This window comes from Hyaena hyaena, unplaced genomic scaffold (assembly GCF_003009895.1).
Source record: "Hyaena hyaena isolate Hyena2069 unplaced genomic scaffold, ASM300989v1 scaffold_622, whole genome shotgun sequence".
NCBI lineage: Eukaryota > Metazoa > Chordata > Mammalia > Carnivora > Hyaenidae > Hyaena > Hyaena hyaena.
Window position 1 is genome coordinate 541,285 of NW_024081253.1, and position 21,810 is coordinate 563,094.

Sequence of the window (21,810 nt, forward strand, 5' to 3'; positions counted from 1 at the left end):
ATAAATGAATGGATAAAATGATATGTCACTGACATGTTTACAATTAGGAAATAACCTAAAACCAGTTTACAATTGGCTAAAAAAAATAAAGGCAATTAGAATGATATTTATTTTAAAGGAAAAAGCTAATCTGGTTATAGTTGAGAGTTTAATGGTCATACTTTCAGATTTATGAATGGGGGAGTTAAATGCTTAAAACAGTGTATGTTGTTTTCATTTAAGAGTGTGTGAGAAAAGTGTATTTACCTGTGGATATGGTGTTATATTTTAGCACAAATTGTGAAGTCATGCTCTACTCACAGCAATAAAATGCACCAAAACAAACAAAACACAAACCAAATAGACCCTCAGCTGACACAAACTTTAAAGAGTTTCTTCTCAGGGGTCTCCACCATGTTTCTGGTTAATGTTAACAATCCTACAAGTGTAAATAAAATATCAGATTCAAAGTATCTTTTTCATTGAGTATGAAAGCTATTTATGTGATCTTAGAAAACTCCAAGGAATTTTAAAACTCATTCATAATTTAATCAAATGTCTTTTTTTTTAAACCCCTTGGTATAAAAATTTACAGATGAATTTCATATTCCATCACAGTTACATGGTCCAGTGCATTTCAAAGTATTTGGACATTACCAAAGCTGTCCTTTCCCAATGCAAACATTTAAGAAAATTTTAAGCACTTCTTAAACAAGTGGCATGATATGGAACTACTTACACTTTTGGCTCTTACTTCTTTTAAGTATAAATGTGATTATTCACCACAGCAAAACTGCTTGACTATTTTACAGTATCTATCAATAAGAAGTTCTCTATTAAATAGAGGGAGCTACAGTGTATTCTGAAGCTATTTCCCAAGAGCTAGTTTAGTAGACAGAAAGAACTTTGGGCTCATCTTATTTTTCCTTCCTTTTTGTTTGTTTTCATTTTTGTTTTTTGGTAAGGTAAAATTTCCATTATGCACCTACTGCACATATACATTATGCACCTATCATCTTATCATCTTTCACTGGATTACGATTAGCTGGGAAGTAGCTACATATTTTTAGCGAGATCACTGATGGCAATGGACCTCTTAGATCATGCTGGTGCTTATGGTTAAATCACATCTAATGTGAAATTTCGAATTACATCCAGAGCTCCAGTATCAAAGCCACACATATCCAACATGCCTCTGTCATCTGGGTCTGCAATGGTAAAACCATTTGATGTCATTCCACAAACAATCAATTTAGCTGGAATGTCCATTTTCTGTAGGAAGATCAAAATACACATTTAAAAAAATGTAAGCAAAAGCAAATAACCTCCAAAATTAAAACACTTCAAATTCTATGATAACTTTTCATTACAAAGTAGATTTTTTTCCCTCTCCATAAAATCTGTTCATCTTTTAGAGTTAGTTTTTCTGTGATTTCAGAAAAACAAAAACAAAAACAAAAAAAATGTGTAAACCATCTGCCTGAAACTCCTGCTTCGGTTCTGTCGGCCAGAGTACATTCCTGAGCAGCCTAGAGAGTTTCTACTTATGAAACCTGTCAGGATATTTGGGGGCATCAGATATTTTTACCAATATATCAAACACTGGGGCCAATGTGCGTGGGTATATATAAAGAAATATTTCCCTGTGATTAATGATTTTAGGCCTATGACTTTGTTATATGTATAATATATGTATGTCACGTGTAAGAACCTGCTCTCTATAACTTATGGTTAAAATAATTGATTTTTGGAGAAAAACCAACAATCACTGAGTATGCATTATGTCAGAAACCATAATGAGCTCTTTAAGTAATTTATCTAATGTAATTGTTATAACAACTCAAAGAAGGTAAGTAGTACTATTTTTTTAAGTTTATTTATTTTGTGGGGGGAGAGGCAGAGAGAAAGATAGGGAGAGAGAGAATCCCAAGCAGGCTCTACGCTGTCAGCACAGAGCCTGATGCTGGCCTCAAACCCACGAACTGTGAGATCATGACCTGAGCTGTAGTCAAGGGTCAGATGCTTAACCAACTGAGCCACCCAGGCACTCCAGTGAGTAGTACTATTAATTACTGTGACCTATACTATAGTAGTAATATACTACTATGACATATATCAGTTAAACAATTTGTTTAGGTTTACAGTGAGTAAAAGAGACTCAAGACTGAACCCAGGCTGCCTTGACTCTAAATTCTCTTCTCTCACTTGACCTCAAACTTAAACATACATCAGCATCTCTAGCAGAGTTTAGTTAAAACACAGTCTGACTCCAGTTTCTGATACAGCAGGTCTCCTATAGGGTCCAGGAATCTGCATTTCTAACAAGAACCCAGGCTAAGCTGCTGGTAGGAAAACCACATTTTGAGAACCAGAGCTGTTCAGCAAGTTGTTTCTCTTTCCCGTCCCACTAGCCATAATTCAAGGGCTCGATAGCCGTACATGACTAGTGGCTACCACAATGGATACCGTAGATAACGCTTCCATGATTTCAGAGCTCAAATGAAGAGCACTTATTAGAACACAGAAATAGCCATAAATCTTAAAACACAGATTATAGCTTCGCTTTAATTTTATGTAATCCTTTAACAAAACTCACTAATGATATTTTATTTTGACTATTACCAAAAACAGTTTGCAGACTATATTTTTAGAATGTACAGAATTGGAATTAGTTGAAATAAATCATGTATGTATAGCCAATACTTTTTATTTCAAGTACTGCTGCATCCAGAACTGGTGCTGTATTCCTATACAAACCTACAGAACTATCTTTGGTATCACTGGAAAAACAAACATAGTGAGTATTTCAGAACTGTGTCTTATTTGGGGTGAGAAAGAATATTTAAAATTTTACCTTTCTATACTCCCTCAGAGCAACAGCAGGATGGACACTTCCAGCAAAGGTCTCATTATCGGTGAAGACAATGAAGACATCAGCAGCTGTGTTTGTTATCTGAGCCCAGATCATTGGAAGAGAGCAATCAGTTCCACCTGCTGGGATCTAATGCAAAACAAAAACATGGATTAGAATAAAAGTGCCCTAATTTCCATACTGAGATGTCTGACATAATTTAAATATTTAAAAATATTATTTTTTACATTATCACTTTGCTTAGAGCCAATACACAGACCTTCTCAAAGCATATGTGTGTATTTTTATTTTGTACTCATGAGAAAATTGAGATGAAATAATTTGTTCTCATGAATTTACTAGTACCAGTCATGACATCAATATAAGATTATTATATAACATATGTTAAGTAAACTTAATAAAACTGTTCTTTACCTGACTCATAGCCATTAAAACCTGCTGTAATGTCATATCTGTAGTCACTGGACATGGTACCATTTCATCTGAAAAAGCAACTATATGAGAATCTTTTTCTGTTCGCGTGACAACCTGAAAAATTCAAAGACGGTGATTTTTAGCAGATTAGAGTGAAATAAATACAGTATCTCAAAAGTTCTTAAAATTCATCTTTTTAAAAATATTTATTAATTATTGAGACAGAGAGAAACAGAGCATGAGTGGGGAAGGGGCAGAGAGAGGGAGACACAGGTTCCGAAGCAGGCTCCAGGCTCAGAGCTGTCAGCACAGAGCCCGATGCAGAGCTCGAACCTACGAACTGTGAGATCATGACCATGTCGGACACTTAACCAACTGAGTCACTCAGGCACCCCTTAAAATTCATCTTTAAAAGTTTTATAAATATACCTACATTACCATTTGCATACAAAATACTTAAAACCTTAGATACAAAATATATAATGAAATGAAAATGTGCCAAATAAAGTGAAATGACATAACAAATGAAAAGATAATCCTTGATGATATCTAACTTTGTAGTTTTGCCCCACATTTAACATTTTTTAGGGTGATAAAAATTCTGAAATGGTCTTAGGCGTTCTCACCATGCACATTGCTGCTGCAACTGTGCTAGCGCTGAGCACACTACCCAAAACTCTTTGGTTCATAGAAGCACTGACATCAACAGCCAGCAAGAAACGCTTTCCAGTTGGCTCCACTGTCTAAAAAAAAAAAAAACACCAAACCAAACAAAAAAAGTCATTAAAAACAATCATAGAAATTACAATTAAATTTCTTCTTTTTTAAAATGTTTTTATTTATTTCTGAGAGAGAGAGAGAGAGACAGCGTGAGCAGGGGAGGGTCAGAGAGAGAGGGAGACACAGAATCTGAAGCAGGCTCCAGGCTCTGAGCTAGCTGTCAGCACAGAGCCCAACGTGGGGCTGGAACCCATGAATTGGGAGATCATGACCTGAGCCAAAATCGGACGCTTAACCGACTGAGCCACGCAGGCGTCCCTACAATTAAATTTCTAAGACTCGCATTTACTTATCTTTCATTCAAAAGACTTCTAAGATAAAAGGGCTTATTTTTGATTTACCAGTTGACAAATATTTGAAAATGTTTAGCCTTTTTTCTTGTTTTTATTTTTGAAAGACAGCAAGAGGGAGACACAATCTGAAGCAGGATGCAGGCTCCACACTGTCAGGACAGAGCCCGCTGTAGGACTTGAACCCACAAACCATGAGATGACCTGAGCTGAGATCAAGAGTCAGATACTTAACCTACTGAGCCACCCAGGTACCCCTAGTTGCTATTATTTTGCTGAATGGCCAGAGTATTTTACAACCAAATATTTTAACTTACGGCTCTAATGTAGGATTTTCAGTCCTTAAAACAAAAAAAAATCACTTCCCATAAAGACAGAAGAGATGCCCCAATGATTAACAATGACAGAGGACCAAGTCAAAGGGAATAAAAAACTTTATATTCAGTATTTCAAAACTTACCAAAATGATCTTATAAGATAATTGGGTATTATCCAAAGATAAGGAGAAATTCTTTACTTAAGCTTACAATGTTAATTATATATCCATATTTACATGAACTACGGAAAAACAAAGGAATATCTAATAAAAATGGTTAAGCTATTAGTATCATCTTTAAAATGTGTTTTTACAAAATATATGAAGTCCAAATTGGGTCATTTGTTATGAAATAAAAAATTGAACCATTACCTTAAATGTTTTGTAAAAAGCGGTATCCAAAGCTTTCAAAATTTCTTCATCAGGGCGCCACTTCAGTTTTCCTCTGAGCCCATGACCTGTTTTATAAGTTTCTGATGCAATTAAAACGTGAAATGGATGTATACGAGCCTAGAAACAAGACAGAGACAAAAAGAAAATCAAAATTCAAATAAAAAATACTCATTATGTGTCTTTAGATTTTGTTATTGTAGCTAATAAATGTTTCATAAAGAAAAAATGAGGACATAAAAATCTTAGATTTCAAAGTCAAAACATAATTTGGTGTAAGTCTCAGAACACCTAAAAAGGCACCGACTACACTTCCAAAACTTAGGTGCTGACTTTTTCAATTAGTAGTAGTCAACAAAGGTCATTGACACTTACCTTTTTTAACAGCTTTTCGTTACATAGTTTTTCACATACTAAAGATACTTCTGAATTTCCTGGTTCAAGCACTGAGTTAGCAGTCATCTTTCCTAGATTCCTCAGTAACGCAGTGAGAGGCATCTCTTGTAACAAAGCCTTCCATACCTATTGCAGTAACACAGATTGAAATGTAAGGAAGAGGAAATGAATCAGTATAGTAACTGTATCAATAATAATAATATGTTCCTTAAGGCTTTCTTTTGGGGTTCAAGTATTTCCTAAATAAAAATTTGTCCACATTGGTCAAAGACTTACCAAATTAACTTGCTCTTTACTAGAATAAAAACATGAAGTATATTTTACGAAGGAACTGCATAGACGAATTTTATTTATTTTTAATTAACAAGGCAAATTAATCAGCCTTTCTGAAGCAGAAATAACACTTAACTGAATGCTAACTCCTTCTAGGCATTGTATTAAGTGTTTTAAATAAATATTAATTTCAAGATATATTTTATATTTTTGTTAAAAAGAACTAAATGTATAGTTATCCATATAAATCACATGGCATAAATTACTTTTATACATATTATAAATTTTAATATCTGATACATATCATAAATTACTCATGTTTAATCACATGCTATAATATACTATAATTTACTTACCTCTTTAGACTTTAAGTGATTTGTTAGAAGATGTTCCCTAACTAATCTATGCTCTTCTATCAGATGAATGACTTCCAGTTCATCTTTTGTGCGTTTCACTTTCTCTACAGCCTCCAGATACTTTAATAATTTTTCAGTCTCCACAGAAAGTGCTTTTTCTTTATACAACTCATGGACTTCTTTCCAGCCCTTTGTAATATATTTGGTCACAATAGCAAGTCCTTTAAGAAAATAAAGAATTCAAGCAGCATGAGAATACAGAATGTGATCGGCATAACTAGATACAGGAGCTTAAATTTTTAAGCTATGAGGCTGCTTTCTGTGATATATACAAACACATTTAAGCCAATGGAGTCAAATGACTTTGGTTATTCCATCATAATTATTTTAATATGAGCCTCTGGAGAAAAATCTCCTATACCATAAATCATTTTATCATAAACCTTTTTTTCGAGACACTGGCATTAGAAATTTGGGTAGACCATACCTATCTCAGGTCCACAATCTCAGAACAATTCACAAAAGGATAGCTCTGTCTCAGCTAATCTCCTTTCACTTGTCCCTTTCTGCCGCTAAATAAATAAGCATTTATAAATAGCAGAGGTAAGTGAAAGTGGACAGGTATGTAATCTGTAATTTTTTCTTTTTTTTTTTTTAAATGTTTTATTTATTTCTAGGAGAGAGAGAGACAGCGTGAGCACGGGAGGGTCAGAGAGAGAGGGAGACACAGACTCTGAAACAGGCTCCAGGCTCTGAGCTGGCTGTCAGCACTGAGCCCGACGCGGGGCTCGAACCCACGAACCGCGAGATCATGACCCAAGCGAAAGTCGGACGCTCAACCGACCAAGCCACCCAGGCGCCCCAATCTGTAATTTTTTTTAATAGATGACAAAGTATTATAGTCCAAATTAAAAAAAGGAAAACAATGTCTTCATTTCTTCTATAATTTCTTTAAAAATTTTTAAATGTTTATTTTTGAGGGGGGAGTGGCGGTGGGACGGGCAAGGACAGAGTCTGGAGACTTAGAATCTGAAGCAAACTCCAGGCTCTGAGCTGTCAGCACAGAAACTGATGCAGGGCTTGAATCCATGAGCTGTAAGATCATGACCTGAGCAGAAGTCCAACGCTTAACTGACTGAGTTACCCAGGTGCCCCATCTTCTAACTTATTTTAATAGTTGAAAGAGTTCTGGAATTGCAGTGTGAGGAAATTTGGGTTCTAGCCTATATTCTGCCAATAGATGGCCATGTGATCATTCTAGGTCTTAGTTTTTACTTCTGTAGAATGTGGAAGGAGAGATTGGAGTTTATCAGACTTAAAAAGATCTGTGGGGTAAATGTAGGCAAAATAAACAAATGGAACAGGTCAGGGAATAAAGAGTGGTTAAGACTGCAACTAGAGGGGCATCTGGGTGGCTTAGTCAGTTAAGCGTCTAACTGTTGGTTTCCACTTGGGTCACGATCTCATGGTTTTTGAGTTCGAGCCCCACACTGGGATGATAGCACGGAGCCTGCTTGGGATTTTCTCTCCCTCTTTCTCTACCCTTCCCCTGCTCATGCATGCTCTCTCTCTTAAAATTAATAAATAAACTTAAAAATAAAAATGGGACTAGAGAGTATGCCCTGCAAATGTTTTAGTAAAGTTTTGGCTTAGTGCTGCCAAAAAGGGTATTTTCAAAAGTATCTGGAATATGTGTTTTTATGTGATGTCTTCTGAGTTTTTTAAAATGATATTAGCAAATAATTCATTTTTTTCTAAAATACTGTGCAGGCCAAATAAAATCCATCTCTAAGGCAGATTGAGCCTATGTGTTATCCCTGGTCTCTAATTTATATAATTTTATCAAAAGTCAATATTAACATGTAGAAACTTCTAAAAGTACTGTGACTTGTTATTTTCCAGATTTTAGTGCAAAATCTTATATTGTCTTAAATTACTAAATGTTTCATATGTAAGCACGTCTTCTATTTTGTCTTTACAACTAAAATAAAACTTTCTTAAAGTCAGTCTTATTATTTTTATCCTACCCAAGTTCTATGATGGCAAGACACTAAGTACTCAATAAAACCTGATTAATTAAATCACATTCTGGCTTGTTTTATCTGTTTTAAATACATATTTCAGTTAAGGTATTAAAATATTACTTAATTGGGGGAGGGGCACCTGGGTGGCTCAGTTCGTTAAGTGTCCAACTCTTCTTTTCAGCTCAGGTCACAATCTTGCATTTCCTGAGTTTGAGTCCTGCATCAGGCTCTGTGCTGACAGTGAGGAACTGGCTTGGGACTCTTCTCACCCTCTCTCTCTCTGCCCTTCCCCTGTTCACTCTCTCTGTCTCTCTCAAATTGAATAAATAAACTCAAAAATATTAAAAAATAAATAAAATATTAAATACTTGGTGGCTTAGAGTTTGATTCTAAATTCTTTTCACTCTAAGAAATCTAGGGATCTCTTATGCCTGAACATCCTGCTATTATTCCAAGGTTTTAAGTATGAGTTCTGTTCTCAAGAAATTTACAATTAAAGGAGCGCCTGGGTGGCTCAGTCGGTTAAGCGTCTGACTTCGGCTCAGGTCATGATCTCACACTTCGTGGGTTCAAGCCCCGCGTCGGGCTGTGTGCTGACAACTAGCTCAGAGCCTGGAGCTGCTTCACGTTCTGTATCTTGCGTGCTCTCTCTCTGACCCTCCCCTGCTCTCTCTCTCTCAGAAAGAAATAAAAACATTAAACAAAAAAAAAGAAATTTAGAATTAAAGAACACTGTTTGTGGGAACAAGTTTAGGGAACATTTACTAATTCCTCATTTTATCGACCAGGAATTCAAAACCCAGAATAACTATTTGCACAAATTCAGAAACCAATTTTTCCAATTAGAACTAGCACTTAGGTCCACACCACCATCTAGTGTCTCAACAGACAAATAAAGGTGGATCCCTACATTCTTCTCATACTGAATCAAAAATTTAAAAGTATAAAAATAAAGCATGAGTATTTGAAGGAAAAAAAACACAGGTAAATATTTTTATGACTTTAGATTGGAAAGGGCTGTTCTAAATCTAACAAAAACCAAAAATCTATGAATAAAAACACGTAAGTTTCATTACATTAAAATTCCAAACTTCAGTGCGCCAGAAACCCCAATTGAAAAAATTGAAAGACAAAGAAAAAAGAGGGAGGAAAGTGCATGACAATAAGTTATTAATTTCCATGTATCCCAAGTTCTTAGAACAGTGCTCATCCATAGTAGGTGCTCAATAAACATTTGTTGAATGAATAGTGACAATCAATATTAAGAATAGCAACTCGGTGGATAAAAGGGCAAAGATACAATATGCTCCACAACAATGTACAAATAATCAGCAGCACATGAAAAGATGAACTTTTGCCCACAAACACAAATTCAAGGAAGGTATAATTTTTCACCTATTCTATTGGCAAAGATTAAAAAACACTGGTAATAGCCACTGTTCAAATGTCTGGAAACTGGCCACTTCTATATACTCTTTGTGGGTTTAGTCTTTATAAAAATATTTACGTTATGCAAATTTTTTCACTGTGGTATTTTTGTAATAGTTTGAAAAACCAGAAGTTACTTCACTGTCATCAATGAGACTACCTAAATAAATTATCATATATTCATTCAATGGTATACTTGCAATGATTTCCACCGACTTGAAGAAATACCAATCTGCTTTTAACTGAAACAAAGAAGGTCTAGGGGCACCTGGGTGACTCAGTCGGTTAAGTGTCCAATTCCTGATCAGCTTAGGTCATGATCTCATGGTTTGTGGGTTCAAGCCCTGCGCTGGGCTCTGTGCTGACAGTGTGGAGTCTGCTTGGAATTCTGTCTCCCTTTCTGGCCCTCCCCTCCAACTCAAAATAAATAAACATTAAAAACAAAACAAACCAAACAAACAAAAAAACCAAAAAAGGTCTATAAAAAATTTTCAATACAGCAATGTATTTTTAGGAAAAATCTGGAGTAATATAAAATATATACAGTGATTTCTTTTGAGGGGCAGATTCTACTTTCTGTATTATATTTTTATGTATTACCCAGCTATTTTAAAACAAGCATGTAATTTCTAATAAAAAACCAAAACATCCATGTGTTTGTATATATAAGTATTTGCAACAATTTACTGCTAATATTTCATTTTAAAAAGTCCACTCATAATAAAAAATGACAAATTAGGAATTCATGAGGAGCTGTCTTTTCAAGTTTCATTTCTGGTATTAAAAAAAAAGCAACTTTTGGACACGTTGATTTTTATGGATGTTCATACGTTACATTATTCATGCCCAAAAGTTTTTATTTTCCTTCCAAGAAGGACTAAGTAATTATTGCACATCCAACTAACTTCTCAAAAGTCTCTTCCCATAGACACAGAAAAACTGCCCCAAGTTACCATGTCCCCTGGCTGACTGCTTGGAGACAATTAACATCCTGAATTGTTAAGTTCAGCACTATTTCAGGTAGCCTTTAGGTTCCATGGAACATATGTCCTAGGAAGACAGGGAGGGAAAGAAAAATCATAAGGGGCTAGAGCAGGGCAGCCTGGCTATCTGCCATCTACTGGCTAGGAGCTGCTTTGCTCCCTATAGCTTTAATCATGTCCATGTTGCTGTCATTGTCCATACTCACTTGGGCAAGCATTCTAGCTAACATGGTGACAATCTGAGATCTAGAATATTAAATTAACCTGTAAATTTGTCATTTGATTCTTGATTAGTAATGTCTGGATTGCCTGTGGTAGGTGTTTAATTCCAGGGTGGCATTCAACATTTGAATTAGTTAACCAATGTGTTTTGAGAATGAAAGGCTATTTCAAATAAAATTTTTCTATTTTTCGGATATCTGCAACCTCCCCCAACCCAAAGACCTTATGCTTACCTTCACTGGAGGGTTTAAGATGTGACAATCTTAATAGATCTTTGTGAGACCAGCCATTTCTTTGTTTATACTTTGTCACAGCCAGAGCAAGGGCCATGCCCCCCTTTTCATTGTACCAGTCTGCTATAGCCTTCCGGAGGGCACGACCCCACATGCCACATTTCATGCTTTCCTTCAGATCTTTCTTAAACTGGATAAAAGTAAACAGATGCGTAGGAATGCGGCAAACTTCAGAAACAGCTTTGAATGCTGCTTGTTTTGTGCTCACGTCGGAACACTGGGAACAGATGGCAAGTGCGAAGAGCATAGGCTCTTGCTTTGCTGTTCTGCCTTCTTGACTAAATGACTTTATTTCCTGTATCACTTCACATCCTCTGCCATCTTCAATCAATCTAATTAAAGCTTCAGCATTCTCAAGGCCCAACTTTTGTTCTTTGATATAATAAGTCCCACCTTCAGAACCAAAACATAAGAACCGCTGTAGTCGATTCATATCAGTGACTTGCCATACATATCCATCTTCGGAGTTGGTTATCTGCGTCTCAGTCAGCGGCTGCATTTGGTTTACTGATTCCTCCATTGTTCTGTCTTTCAGGAAACCTATCAAAAAGCAAAATGTTATTATAGTAAGCAAGAAACAATAAAATTGTAAGAAGGGATACATTTATTTTTATTTATTATGTTTTGAAAACAGTATTTATCAATGTATGCTTTTTGAAATCTGTTACAAAGTCTTTTAACTTAAAAGCAGTTTTTAGGCTTATTAATGTGTTTTTTAAAAAATTTATTTCTGAGAGAGAGAGACAGAGAGAGACAGCGTGAGCAGGGGAGGGTTAGAGAGAGAGGGAGATACAGAATCTGAAGCAGGCGCCAGGCTCCAAGCTGGCTGTCAGTACAGAGCCTGACGCAGGGCTCAAACCCAGGAACCGTGAGATCATGACCTGAGCCGAAATCAGACGCTTAACCGACTGAGCCACCCAGGTGCTCCAGCAGTTTTTAGGCTCATTAAGTGGTAGTATGATAACCAGGAACAACAATAAAGAGGTTATATTTTGGAGGTGTAAGTCTGTTGCTTCAGGTGTAAGCATGCAGTCTGGAGGCCCAGATAGGGAATTAAAAGGGGGTAAAGAGAGCAGCTGTGGTAGCTGAGGCTAAGAAAGGTCTTACTCCCTAACTGTGTACACAGTTTTGGTTGCATATCCAACATCCATTCCTTCCCTCCCCTTTCTTCCTAGTAGTAATGTCCTTTAGGGGAGGCCAGATCTTTTTCCATCCCTACGGGATGAGTCTTGATTGCTCTAAGCCAGTGGCTCTCAAACTCTGTGCACATCCAAAGTAACTAAATTGCTAGTTAAGACGCAGAATTGTGGGTTCCACCCACCACCCCTAAAGTTTCTTCCTTAATTTACTATGTCTGGGGTGAGGCCTACACATTTGTACTTATCACAAGTTCCCAGGTGATGCACTCATTTCTTTTCCCATGTGATAAGTATAGGTAATGGGCATGTAACTGGCCAATGTGCAGTAAGTCCGCAGAGAATACTTCTCAGGTTGTCTTCACTCTGAAAAGTGGGTTTGGGCTCTTACTAAGAATGCTCCCTTTCTACCGAGACATTCATTTAAAGTGATGCTTGTGTGGCATCTATCTTCAGCCACAGGGAAGCCAGTTGAGGAAGATACATTCATTTATATGGACGGCAGAACAGAAAAAAAATTAGAAGGAATCTGGGTCCGTGATATCATCAAACAACCTGGAAATGCCTCTCTTAGAAATTTCCTAATATATCATAAATGTATCCTTATTGCTTAAGCCATTTGTAAGTTTCCTGTTACCTGTAGTTGAGAACACACTGATTAACATCCTACTAACTGTGCTCAGTTGTAATTTATGTGATCTCCAACTACCTATACTCTCTTCCTTCCCTTATCTCTAAAGCTACTAGCTGTACTGCAACAATATCATTTCGTATCCTCCTAATGGAGCAACCACAACTGTCCACTACTTTATCAGTCCACTGCTACTCTTACTATAGTACAGCTGCCTATCTAGATGCCCCAAGTCTCCGGTCTATAGCATTATAGTGCACTGGGTTTCTCCCCATGGCAAACAAAACACAACACAACCAGAAAAAGAAAGCTCAACCAGCGTTTATTGCATATTAGGTATAAGACACAAAAAAGATTCCTGTCCCACTAAAAATATTTTTTAACAATGTTTAAGAAAGTGCACATGTGTGTGTGTGCATGTGCGGGAAGGACAGAGAGAGAGAGAGAGAGAAAGAGAAAGAGAGAGGGAGGAAGAGAGGGAGAGAGAATCTCAAGCAGGCTCCATGCTCAGTGCAGAGCCCAATGAAGGGCTCAATCCCACAACCCTGAGATCAGGATCTAGGCCGATATCAAGAGTCAGAGAGCTGGGGTCTCCTGAGTGGCTCAGTCGGTTAAATGTCTGACTTTGGCTCAGGTCATGATCTCATGGTTTGTGAGTTTGAGCTCTGTGGCTGGCTCTGTGCTGACCTCAGAGCCTGAAGCCTGCTTCAGATTCTGTCTCCCTCTCTCTCTGACCTTCCCCGGTTGCACTCTTGTCTCTTGCTCTGTCTCAAAAATAAACAAACATTAGAAAGGAAAAAAAAAAGCTGGCGAGTCGGATACCACAGAGCCTGCTTGGAATTCTCTGTTTCTCTCTGCCCCTACCCTGCTCACACTGTCTCTGTCTCTCTCAAAATAATAAATGTAAGGGACAAAGGTGTCTACACCTAACTGACACCTAATGAACACCTAACTGACAAAGCCATCCAGGTGTCCCTAAAAAAGATTTTTTTAAATGTTTTTTTCCCCTGCTTTCAAAAAAGCCCACATTCTGGTAAGGTAGAAATATATATATAATACAAATAAAATGTAATTAAGTGCTCTAATAGAAATGTACCGTGGGTCAGCTGAGAATAAAATAATGCTGTCTCCATAATTTAGGAAGACTTGTGCAGAAAAGGCAAACTGAAAAACTGGTACATACAATTTGGGGGAATGTAATCCAGAAAGGGACTTCTGAAATCTTGCTGTCTTTAGACTTAAAATTTTTTTTTAATGTTTTATTTATTTCTGAGAGACAGCATGAGCAGGGGAGGGTCAGAGAGAGAGGGAGACACAGAATCCAAAGCAGGCTCCAGGCTCTGAGCTGGCTGTCAGCACAGAGTCTGGTGTGGGGCTCAAACCCACTAACTGTGAGATCATGACCTGAGCCGAAGTCGGACGCCCAACCGACTGAGCCACCCAGGCACGCCTGTCTTCAAATTTTAGAAAAAGAACTAAGTATATTGGCATAGCTATAAAGAAATGTTAACAGATATGATAGTAGGTTAAAGGGCAATACAAGGTAAAAGACATTTTGTATTGAAGAGGATACAAGCTTCAGCATGTTTATATATTGTAGTCTTCCGACTTACAAGATGGAATCTTCGTGAATATTAACAATTAAAAGCTAGTGAGAAAAGGGACCTTTAAAGGAGTAAGAGAAGGGGGGTTACATAGACTTAAAGTAAACCAGGAGCAGTGGTATCATGGACCACATGGAAGAGAATTTCAAGGAGTCAATAGCTGTGATGTCAAATGCTCAGAGATGAAGTAAAGTAAGTCTGGAAAATGACTACTGGATTTATCAAACAGGATTGTGATAACAAAGGGCAACTGTAGCAGAGTCCTGCAAGAAAGAGCCTGAGCAAAGTGAGATTAGGAGAGGCGCCTGGGTGGCTAGGAAGGTTAAGCATCTGAGTCTTGACTTTGGCTCAGGTCGTGATCTCACAGTTGTGAGATAAAGCAGAGCAATGAGCCCAGTGTTGGGCTCTGCACTGGGCAGGGAGGCTGCTCGAGATTCTCTCTCTCCCTCTACCTCTTCCCCATTCATGCTCTCTCTAAAAGAGAGATGAGAAAGAAGACTTTGAGGCTGAAGTTGAATGATTCAGTTTGGAGTGGAAGACAGTGGAGAAAGGATGTAACTGAGGGGATGAGATCACTAAAAGTGAAACAATGAGCTTTATAGCATCCAGGTTGATAGTGGCCTACTGATAGCAAGAGAGGCATCTCTTTACTGAGCGTGAAGATGATTTTGAGAAAAGAGAGGAATTAGGAGATTGAGGGAAGTCTGGCAGGTAAGGGAGCAATGAGGTTGGGTCTCAGAGAGGAGAACACATCACACTGTGGGGATAAATGCATGGAAGAATGGAGAGCCTCACATTTTGAAGGTGACTGGGGGCAGGGGACAGTAACTTGATTTGTGTTGGAAATAATCAGTGTCATTAAGAGGCCTACGCCTCAGGTGGTATCACAGTGTAATGATCATATTATATTAATCACTAGGGCCTGATTTATAGTTACTGAGTGCAGCATAGGCTAAAACTGCTGCTGCAGTAATGATGCTTCTGCATCCCTTTTCAATATGGCTTTTTAGCTGCCTTTTAATCCAAAAAACTTTGAGAAGGATATGAAGCCTCTCAAAGACTGACATCTTAACTACTAATTCCAGTAGAAAAATTTCTTATTATTTTGACCTTTACACTGCATTTAACATTGCTAGACTCACCTTTAGCTTTTACAAAAATACCCTTGGGTAGTATTTTAACCTGGATATTCCTGCTAATTAGCTATATTTTTTAAATGAATCATATTGAAATGATATTTAATACCAGATTATGCTAATACAACAGCTTTCCTGAACCAAAGCCCAAGAAGTGGGACTTAAAGGTACCAATCCAGATCTCAAAGTTCCCTCCCTTCTTATTATTTTTTGTGAGCATGTCTGGCTAATATCTTTAGTTCCACTAAGAGCAGGGACTGGGTATCCCTTCTCTGTGTATCCATTCTCCGAACGTAGGACATCACTTTTAAGTAATTAGTAATATATACCTAAGGATAACTGAGCAACATTAATCTTCTGAACCATCTAAGAATTATGTATGATTGCCTTTTTTCCCCTCTAGCACTTTTAAAAGTCTCGACATGTAATTCAAGCCTTTAAGATAAATTCTGTAGTCACACACAAAAAATGTACTGTATGCAACAAATGGATATGCAATAAAAAAAATACATGAAATAGTGATGAAAAGGAAGTAATGAACACTGAGTAAAAACGTCTTCTGAGAATAGTATTTCTTTGTAAGTCTTTCTAATGCATTTAGTATTAGGTAGAAGTATCTTGTTGAACAAGCAGCAAAATGAACTTTTAAATTTATGTAAGACGCCTAAGAAAAATCCCTAAATGTAACCCCTGTAATCCCTACTATAAGAAATGTAGTTACGCACAGCTGTGTCAATGGAATCTTGCCCTTGCAAGAACATGAATGACAACGATGAAGACAAACCCTCTCAACATTTCTACAGGAAAAAATGCTCAACTTTTCACATGGTTCTGACTGTTCTTTCCAGGATGCAACATAAAACAGTGGGACAGATAGCATGAATGGCCCCACTCTACTTGCTTGTGTAAATTTATCAGAATCATATTTTTAAAGTTAAATATGAAAAGCAGAATGGCAGTACTTCTAAGCTACTCACCCTGCACCTGAGTGCCAATATAGAAATTACTTCAAAATTGTTTAGGTGGTAACACTGGTATAACAAGGGATATCTAGTTTTTGTTCACGTTTCTTGGCAGAGCTTCAAAAATCCTTGGAATTTCCAGATTGATAAGAGCCTTTTTGTTATGCTAATGTGGTGATTCATTCTGGGCTTCCGGATGGGGGCTGGTCACCAGACAGACTAATCATTTGATTTGAGGGTTGGAATTTTGGGTCACATCAAACTCCTAGGAGGATTATAGGGCCCAATATTGGCATCAACCACAGAGTCAACCAATTATAATCAATCATGCCTAGTAATAAAATCCCATATAGAAACTCTGAATATCAAAGTTCAGTGGTGCTTCTTAACTGGTGAACAAATTGATGTGCTAGGAGGGTGAACAGCCAGGGTTCCACACAGAGGGTATTCCCCTCCTGCCTCCAGACTTTGACCTTATATGTGTCTTCCATTTGGCTGGTCCTGAGTCATATCCTTTATATTAAAACTGTAATCATTAGGATAGTGTTTTTAGTGAGTTATGTGAGTCATTCTAGTGATTTACTGACTCTGAGGGGTTTTGAGAAGCCCTGAATTCGTAGTTGGCTGGGAAGACTAGGGACCCTTCTTATAACAGGTGTCTCAAGAAAGGGCAGTCTTGCTGGGAATCTTGCCCTTTAACATGTGGTGATGCGGGAAACAAAGGCAGAAGAAAAAAATTAAATTTCCTTACAACTTACAGGCCATTGACAAGTCCTCAAGACAGGCAGATTGTCATTCCTCTGGGAGCTCAGCTGCCTCGAAGTTGACTTTGCTAAGGGCAAAAGGCAATCTTATTAGCCTGACCCCTCAGGATCCTAGAAGTCTACCTAACATAAAAATTCCTTTGGAAACTTCCTTTATCTCTGCTACCTGCTCCCCTATGATAAATATTGGCAATTATTCTCCAAGCTTATGGCCCCCTGATAGATGTCTGAAGGGTCTCATTACTGAGTTTTTACTAAACAGTAATAAATGACCTCTCCCTAACAGCAGCTGGCCTCTCAAGGTCCTGAAATCCTTGTTTCCAAAATACCTTCAAGACTAAGCCTCTCCTCCCAACCTGAAAGTATATAATCAGTTATCCTCACAACCCCAGTGCAGCTCTTTCTGCCCCCGGGGTCCAGTCCTCATGTTTTAATAAAACCACCTTTTTGCACTGAAAACATCCCAATAATTCTTTCTTGGTTGTTGGCTCTGAACCTCAAAACTTCAAACCACATCAGTGGGATCTTAAGCTAACTTTGGAACTAAACTGAATTGCAGGACACTGAGTCTGTGTCAGAGAACTGGTCTCAAAATAGACACCAAAGGCACAGGGATAGAAGAAAAAAAAAGATAAACTGGACTTCATCAAATTTAAATTTTTCACTAAGAAAATGAAGAGATCCCAGAGAATTGGAGAAAATATTTGCAAATAATACTATGAAGAACTTGTATCTACAATATATAAAAAACTCGTAAGTCATTAATAAAATAATAACCTAATTAAAAAATAGGCAAAGCATCTGAGTAGGCACTTCTTCAAAGATGTACAAATGGCTAATAAATACATAGAAAGATGCTAAATATCATTACACATCAAGAAAATGCACATGAAAACTGAAATGAGATCCCACTTTACATTCACTAGGATGGCTACAATCAGAATGACAGTAAATAGGGGTGCCTGGGTGGCTCAGTAGGTTAAGCATCTGACCTTGGCTCAGGTCATGATCTCATGGGTTCAGTGGTTCAGTTCTTGAGTTCAAGTCCCAGGTCAGGCTCCGTGCTGACAGCTCAGAGCCTGAAGCTTGCTTCAGATTTTGTGTCTCTCTCTCTGCCCCTCCCCTGCTTGTGTTCTGTCTCTCTCTCAAAAAAATAAACAAAAATAAATTTAAAAAACGACAATAATAATAAGCGTTGGTGAGGAGCTGGAGAAATTAAGACCCTTAAAGACTGTAAAATGATGGATCATATGGTAACTCTATATTTAACCTTTTGAAGAAATGCCAGACTGTTCTCCAAAGTGGTAAAGGGCTTCTTTTTGGGGTGATGAAGATGTCTGAAATTAGATAGTGGTGAACGCTCACAATGAGATAGAGTAACTAAAGCGACTCTATGAAGAACTGCATTTTTGCTCCTTTTCCTGCTTACACTTGCTTGGACCCAGCCCCCACCTTACACATAACTTTACACTTCTAGTACGAATAATGTATACCCTTTCTGTAAGGGTCAGGGAGCTAATGATTTCTTTGGAGTCTGCCAGCACCACAGATAGAAGTAAAGGGCAAGGCTGTCATATATGTTTTGCAGAACATGGACTCCAGACATTCTGCTGCCAAGAACCCTGGCTCCGGGGCACAAGTGACTTATGCAGGACTCATCCTTGTTCTGACCAGTTTCTGGATGCCTGAGAAGACACGTAGTCCAGACCACAATCCTTAATGAAAACACCAGAGCCCAAGCAAAACTGAGACTACTCTCCTTTCCTTTCCCAGTCTCTCAGATACCCTGTATCTGTCCCCTCTCCGCATCTTCAATAAACTCTGCTCTTACTTCCTCTCAGCTAGTCTATCCTTCCTAAAGCCAAGGATCTTCTTGGCTGGTCCTGCAGGACTCGCTGTGGGTCCACAGACCCAGTCTGCCTATGTCAACACAATTCTCTGAATATACTAAAATTCACTGTACTGCATACTTTAAAATAGTGAATTTCATGGGGTGTCCCACTTCAGGTCATAATCTCACAGTCCGTGGGTTTGAGCCCCAGGTTGGGTTCTGTGCTGGTGGCTCAGAGCCTGGAGCCTGCTTTGGATTCTGTGTCTCCCTATCTTTCTGCCCCTCCCCTGCTTGTGCTGTCTCTCTCTGCCTCTCAAAAATAAATAAACATTAAAAAACAATAGTGAATTTCATGACATGTGAATTCTGTCTCAAAAATCTGTCATTAAATGAAAACTAAAAATTGGCTATTTAAAAAGATATTTGGGAAGTTATTTAAATAGGCATTCAAATGATATTTAACTCTGTATTTCCTATATTTGTCTTCAGAAAGCAATTTGAGATACACACAGATGTATAAAGTATCTTAATTTCCCCTCTCCCCAACTCCCATCAGAGCTTAAGCTCCACTGTCAGTGATTTAGAAGGCAGTTGGGCAGTGAGTGAGGTCACAGCCTGGTCATCAATTAATCCACTCCTGAATAATCAAGTGTTGTAAATCCAGATTAACAGAAAAAAAAAAAAAAAAAAGTTAATTCTTTGGGTTGGCGTGTCCTATCCAGAGCTCTTAAAACACACCATTTCAAAGACTCCAACATAGCTAAAGTTCTAAACTTCCGTAAATTAAAATTTGGGGAAGAATTAACCAGATCACAGTATTTTTAAAGTTCACAGCCACAATCTGAAATTGGTTGTGGATATTTTATACATTGCCCACTCCTTTATTTCTTAATACTGACTGCAGAATCAGAGAATGCCAGCAACTATCATTCAGATTGCTGGTGTACCTGAGTTGATCACATCACATGTGACACAAGAAAACATGGTGAAGACTGTGGCAAACATGACAGCATGCCATCCTGAAGGCATGCATCTTCAGCCAACTGGTTGCCATGTAGTGTGGACTTTGTATTACCAAATCTTCTCATTTTTCTCAAAGACTCAGAAATCTGGATTTTTTTAATGCAAATTTAGGATTAAATGTGAAAATAACTGAAGTAATTTTAAACTCTCTGGTTACTTCTAGGTTGTGTAAAGGGCTAATTTTTCAGTTTGGTCTTTCTACCACAGCCACATATTCATAAATAAATGTTAGTTATGATGTATTCAGCACAGAAACCACTTTCAAGTTCATGGCAATATTATAGATTAAAAAATACCACACATTATCACAAACAGCTTTGGGCTCTAATGATACTCATTCTAGGTATAGTTTATTAAGGAAATACAGTTAGACTCCTATGCCTCACACACTTTTCCTTGGGGGTAGAGTCCCCTGGGACAAACGTCCAAAGTTTCAAATTTAAAAAAAAAAGAAAGCCAAACACTTGATACAAATTTTGATTTCTACTCCACAATATAGCCATGCTATATCTCTATGCCCGACTTGGGGCTCTAATTTAACAACCAGGAGATCTAGAGTCCGATGCTCCACCGACTGAACCACCCAGGCCCCTCATAGCCGTGCTTGCTTTAATATAAAAACTTCTGCTGATTCCCTCAGTAATATTTTGTCATGTTTATTTTGTGGCTTCACCTAATCCATAACACAATGCTCGCTAACTCCGATGCATAGGACACCTGTTTGACAAGCAAGGATTCAGTTTTGCCTACTAAAATATTTTTTTTCTGGAAGCCAAAGGTTATTCTTGGAGCTCAGAGCTTTAAGGAGCGATGCATAAACACACATACTCTTAAAGATTTATAATCTTAACACAGGTCTGCTGAATGGGGGCATTTTTGGTTTCTGGTTTCACTCATCATTTAATCTTAGAAAAATTACAAATGATTTTCGATTAATACATGACGTTTCCTCAACCTAATTTTCCGAGACATCGCATCCCCTTACACTGGTCTATCATCCCCACGGATTACAGAACAGATTTTACTCTTCTCGTCATTCCCTGGAGGATAAGTTCGCCTTCTGTCTCTCCACCAAGGTCCCTCTTCCCAAACCCCAGAGCCGGGGCAACGCCTCCCCGCGCTGGAGCCGCGGGAGGAGGAGGAGGAGGAGGAAGAGGAGGAGTAAAGCGGGCCCTCGGAACGCTGGCCTGTGGACAGCCATGGAAGCACAGCCGGAGCGGTCCGGGATTTGGGATGGGCCCACCCTCGGGAGGGTCCCAGCCCCGCCAAGCGAGGTTACGGACACAGCGATGCTGGTTCCGCTACCCAGCAAGGGCAGGACGCGGAGGCAGGGCTGTGGAGAACGATGGTTTGGCGAAGTGTTTGCTCCGGCCTCGGTCGCTGGGATGCGGGATGAGGGACATGGAGGATCAGCCAAACCCTGCGCGTCCACGGGGCCGCTCAGACCGCACAAAGGGCCCCAGCCGGCCTCCCGCAGTTTCCTCACCTGTGCTTGCCGGCCGACCCTCCGAACCCGCCCCGCCACCGAGAGAAGCCCTGCGAGGCGCGGGAAGACGACTAGAAGCGGCTTCAGCCCTTGGGGCGGCAAGTGCTCCAACTCCACCACCTCGGGGGCCTGCAGGTTGGGCTCCCGGGAACGAGCCCCGCCCCTCCTCTTTTGCCCCGCCCCCGCTCCGGACTGGCGAGGATCCCGGATGTTACCTCCTC

At 38.7% G+C, this 21,810-nt stretch overlaps 2 protein-coding genes across 6 annotated transcripts in view; one reads left to right on the forward strand and one right to left on the reverse strand.

Moving 5' to 3' along the window:
* Positions 1–506: 506 nt before the first annotated feature.
* On the reverse strand, positions 507–21,745 carry RO60 (Ro60, Y RNA binding protein). Of its 3 annotated transcripts, none has more exons than XM_039257479.1 (9): positions 21,590–21,745; positions 10,957–11,556; positions 6,067–6,287; positions 5,417–5,563; positions 5,024–5,161; positions 3,892–4,008; positions 3,266–3,379; positions 2,834–2,980; positions 507–1,251 (listed from the first exon to the last, which is right to left on the reverse strand). In XM_039257479.1, the coding sequence occupies exons 2-9, from the start codon at positions 11,534–11,536 to the stop codon at positions 1,099–1,101; spliced, it is 1,617 nt and encodes a 538-aa protein (XP_039113410.1). In that variant the 5' UTR covers positions 11,537–11,556; positions 21,590–21,745; the 3' UTR covers positions 507–1,098. The 3 variants fall into 3 exon arrangements, with proteins under 3 accessions (XP_039113410.1, XP_039113411.1, XP_039113409.1); XM_039257480.1 differs by lacking the exon at positions 21,590–21,745 and adding an exon at positions 17,244–17,319 and having other exon boundaries at positions 11,410–11,556; XM_039257478.1 differs by lacking the exon at positions 21,590–21,745 and adding an exon at positions 17,244–17,319.
* Positions 21,053–21,810, forward strand: part of UCHL5 (ubiquitin C-terminal hydrolase L5) — a 39,633-nt gene continuing 38,875 nt past the window's right edge. For 2 of the 3 annotated variants that reach the window (XM_039257481.1, XM_039257482.1), the window contains exon 1: positions 21,288–21,724. In XM_039257481.1, coding sequence (XP_039113412.1) covers positions 21,303–21,724 — 422 coding nt within the window. In that variant the 5' untranslated portion in view covers positions 21,288–21,302. Of the gene's footprint in view, positions 21,725–21,810 lie in introns of all 3 variants that reach the window. The other variant, XM_039257483.1, reaches the window with a different exon arrangement.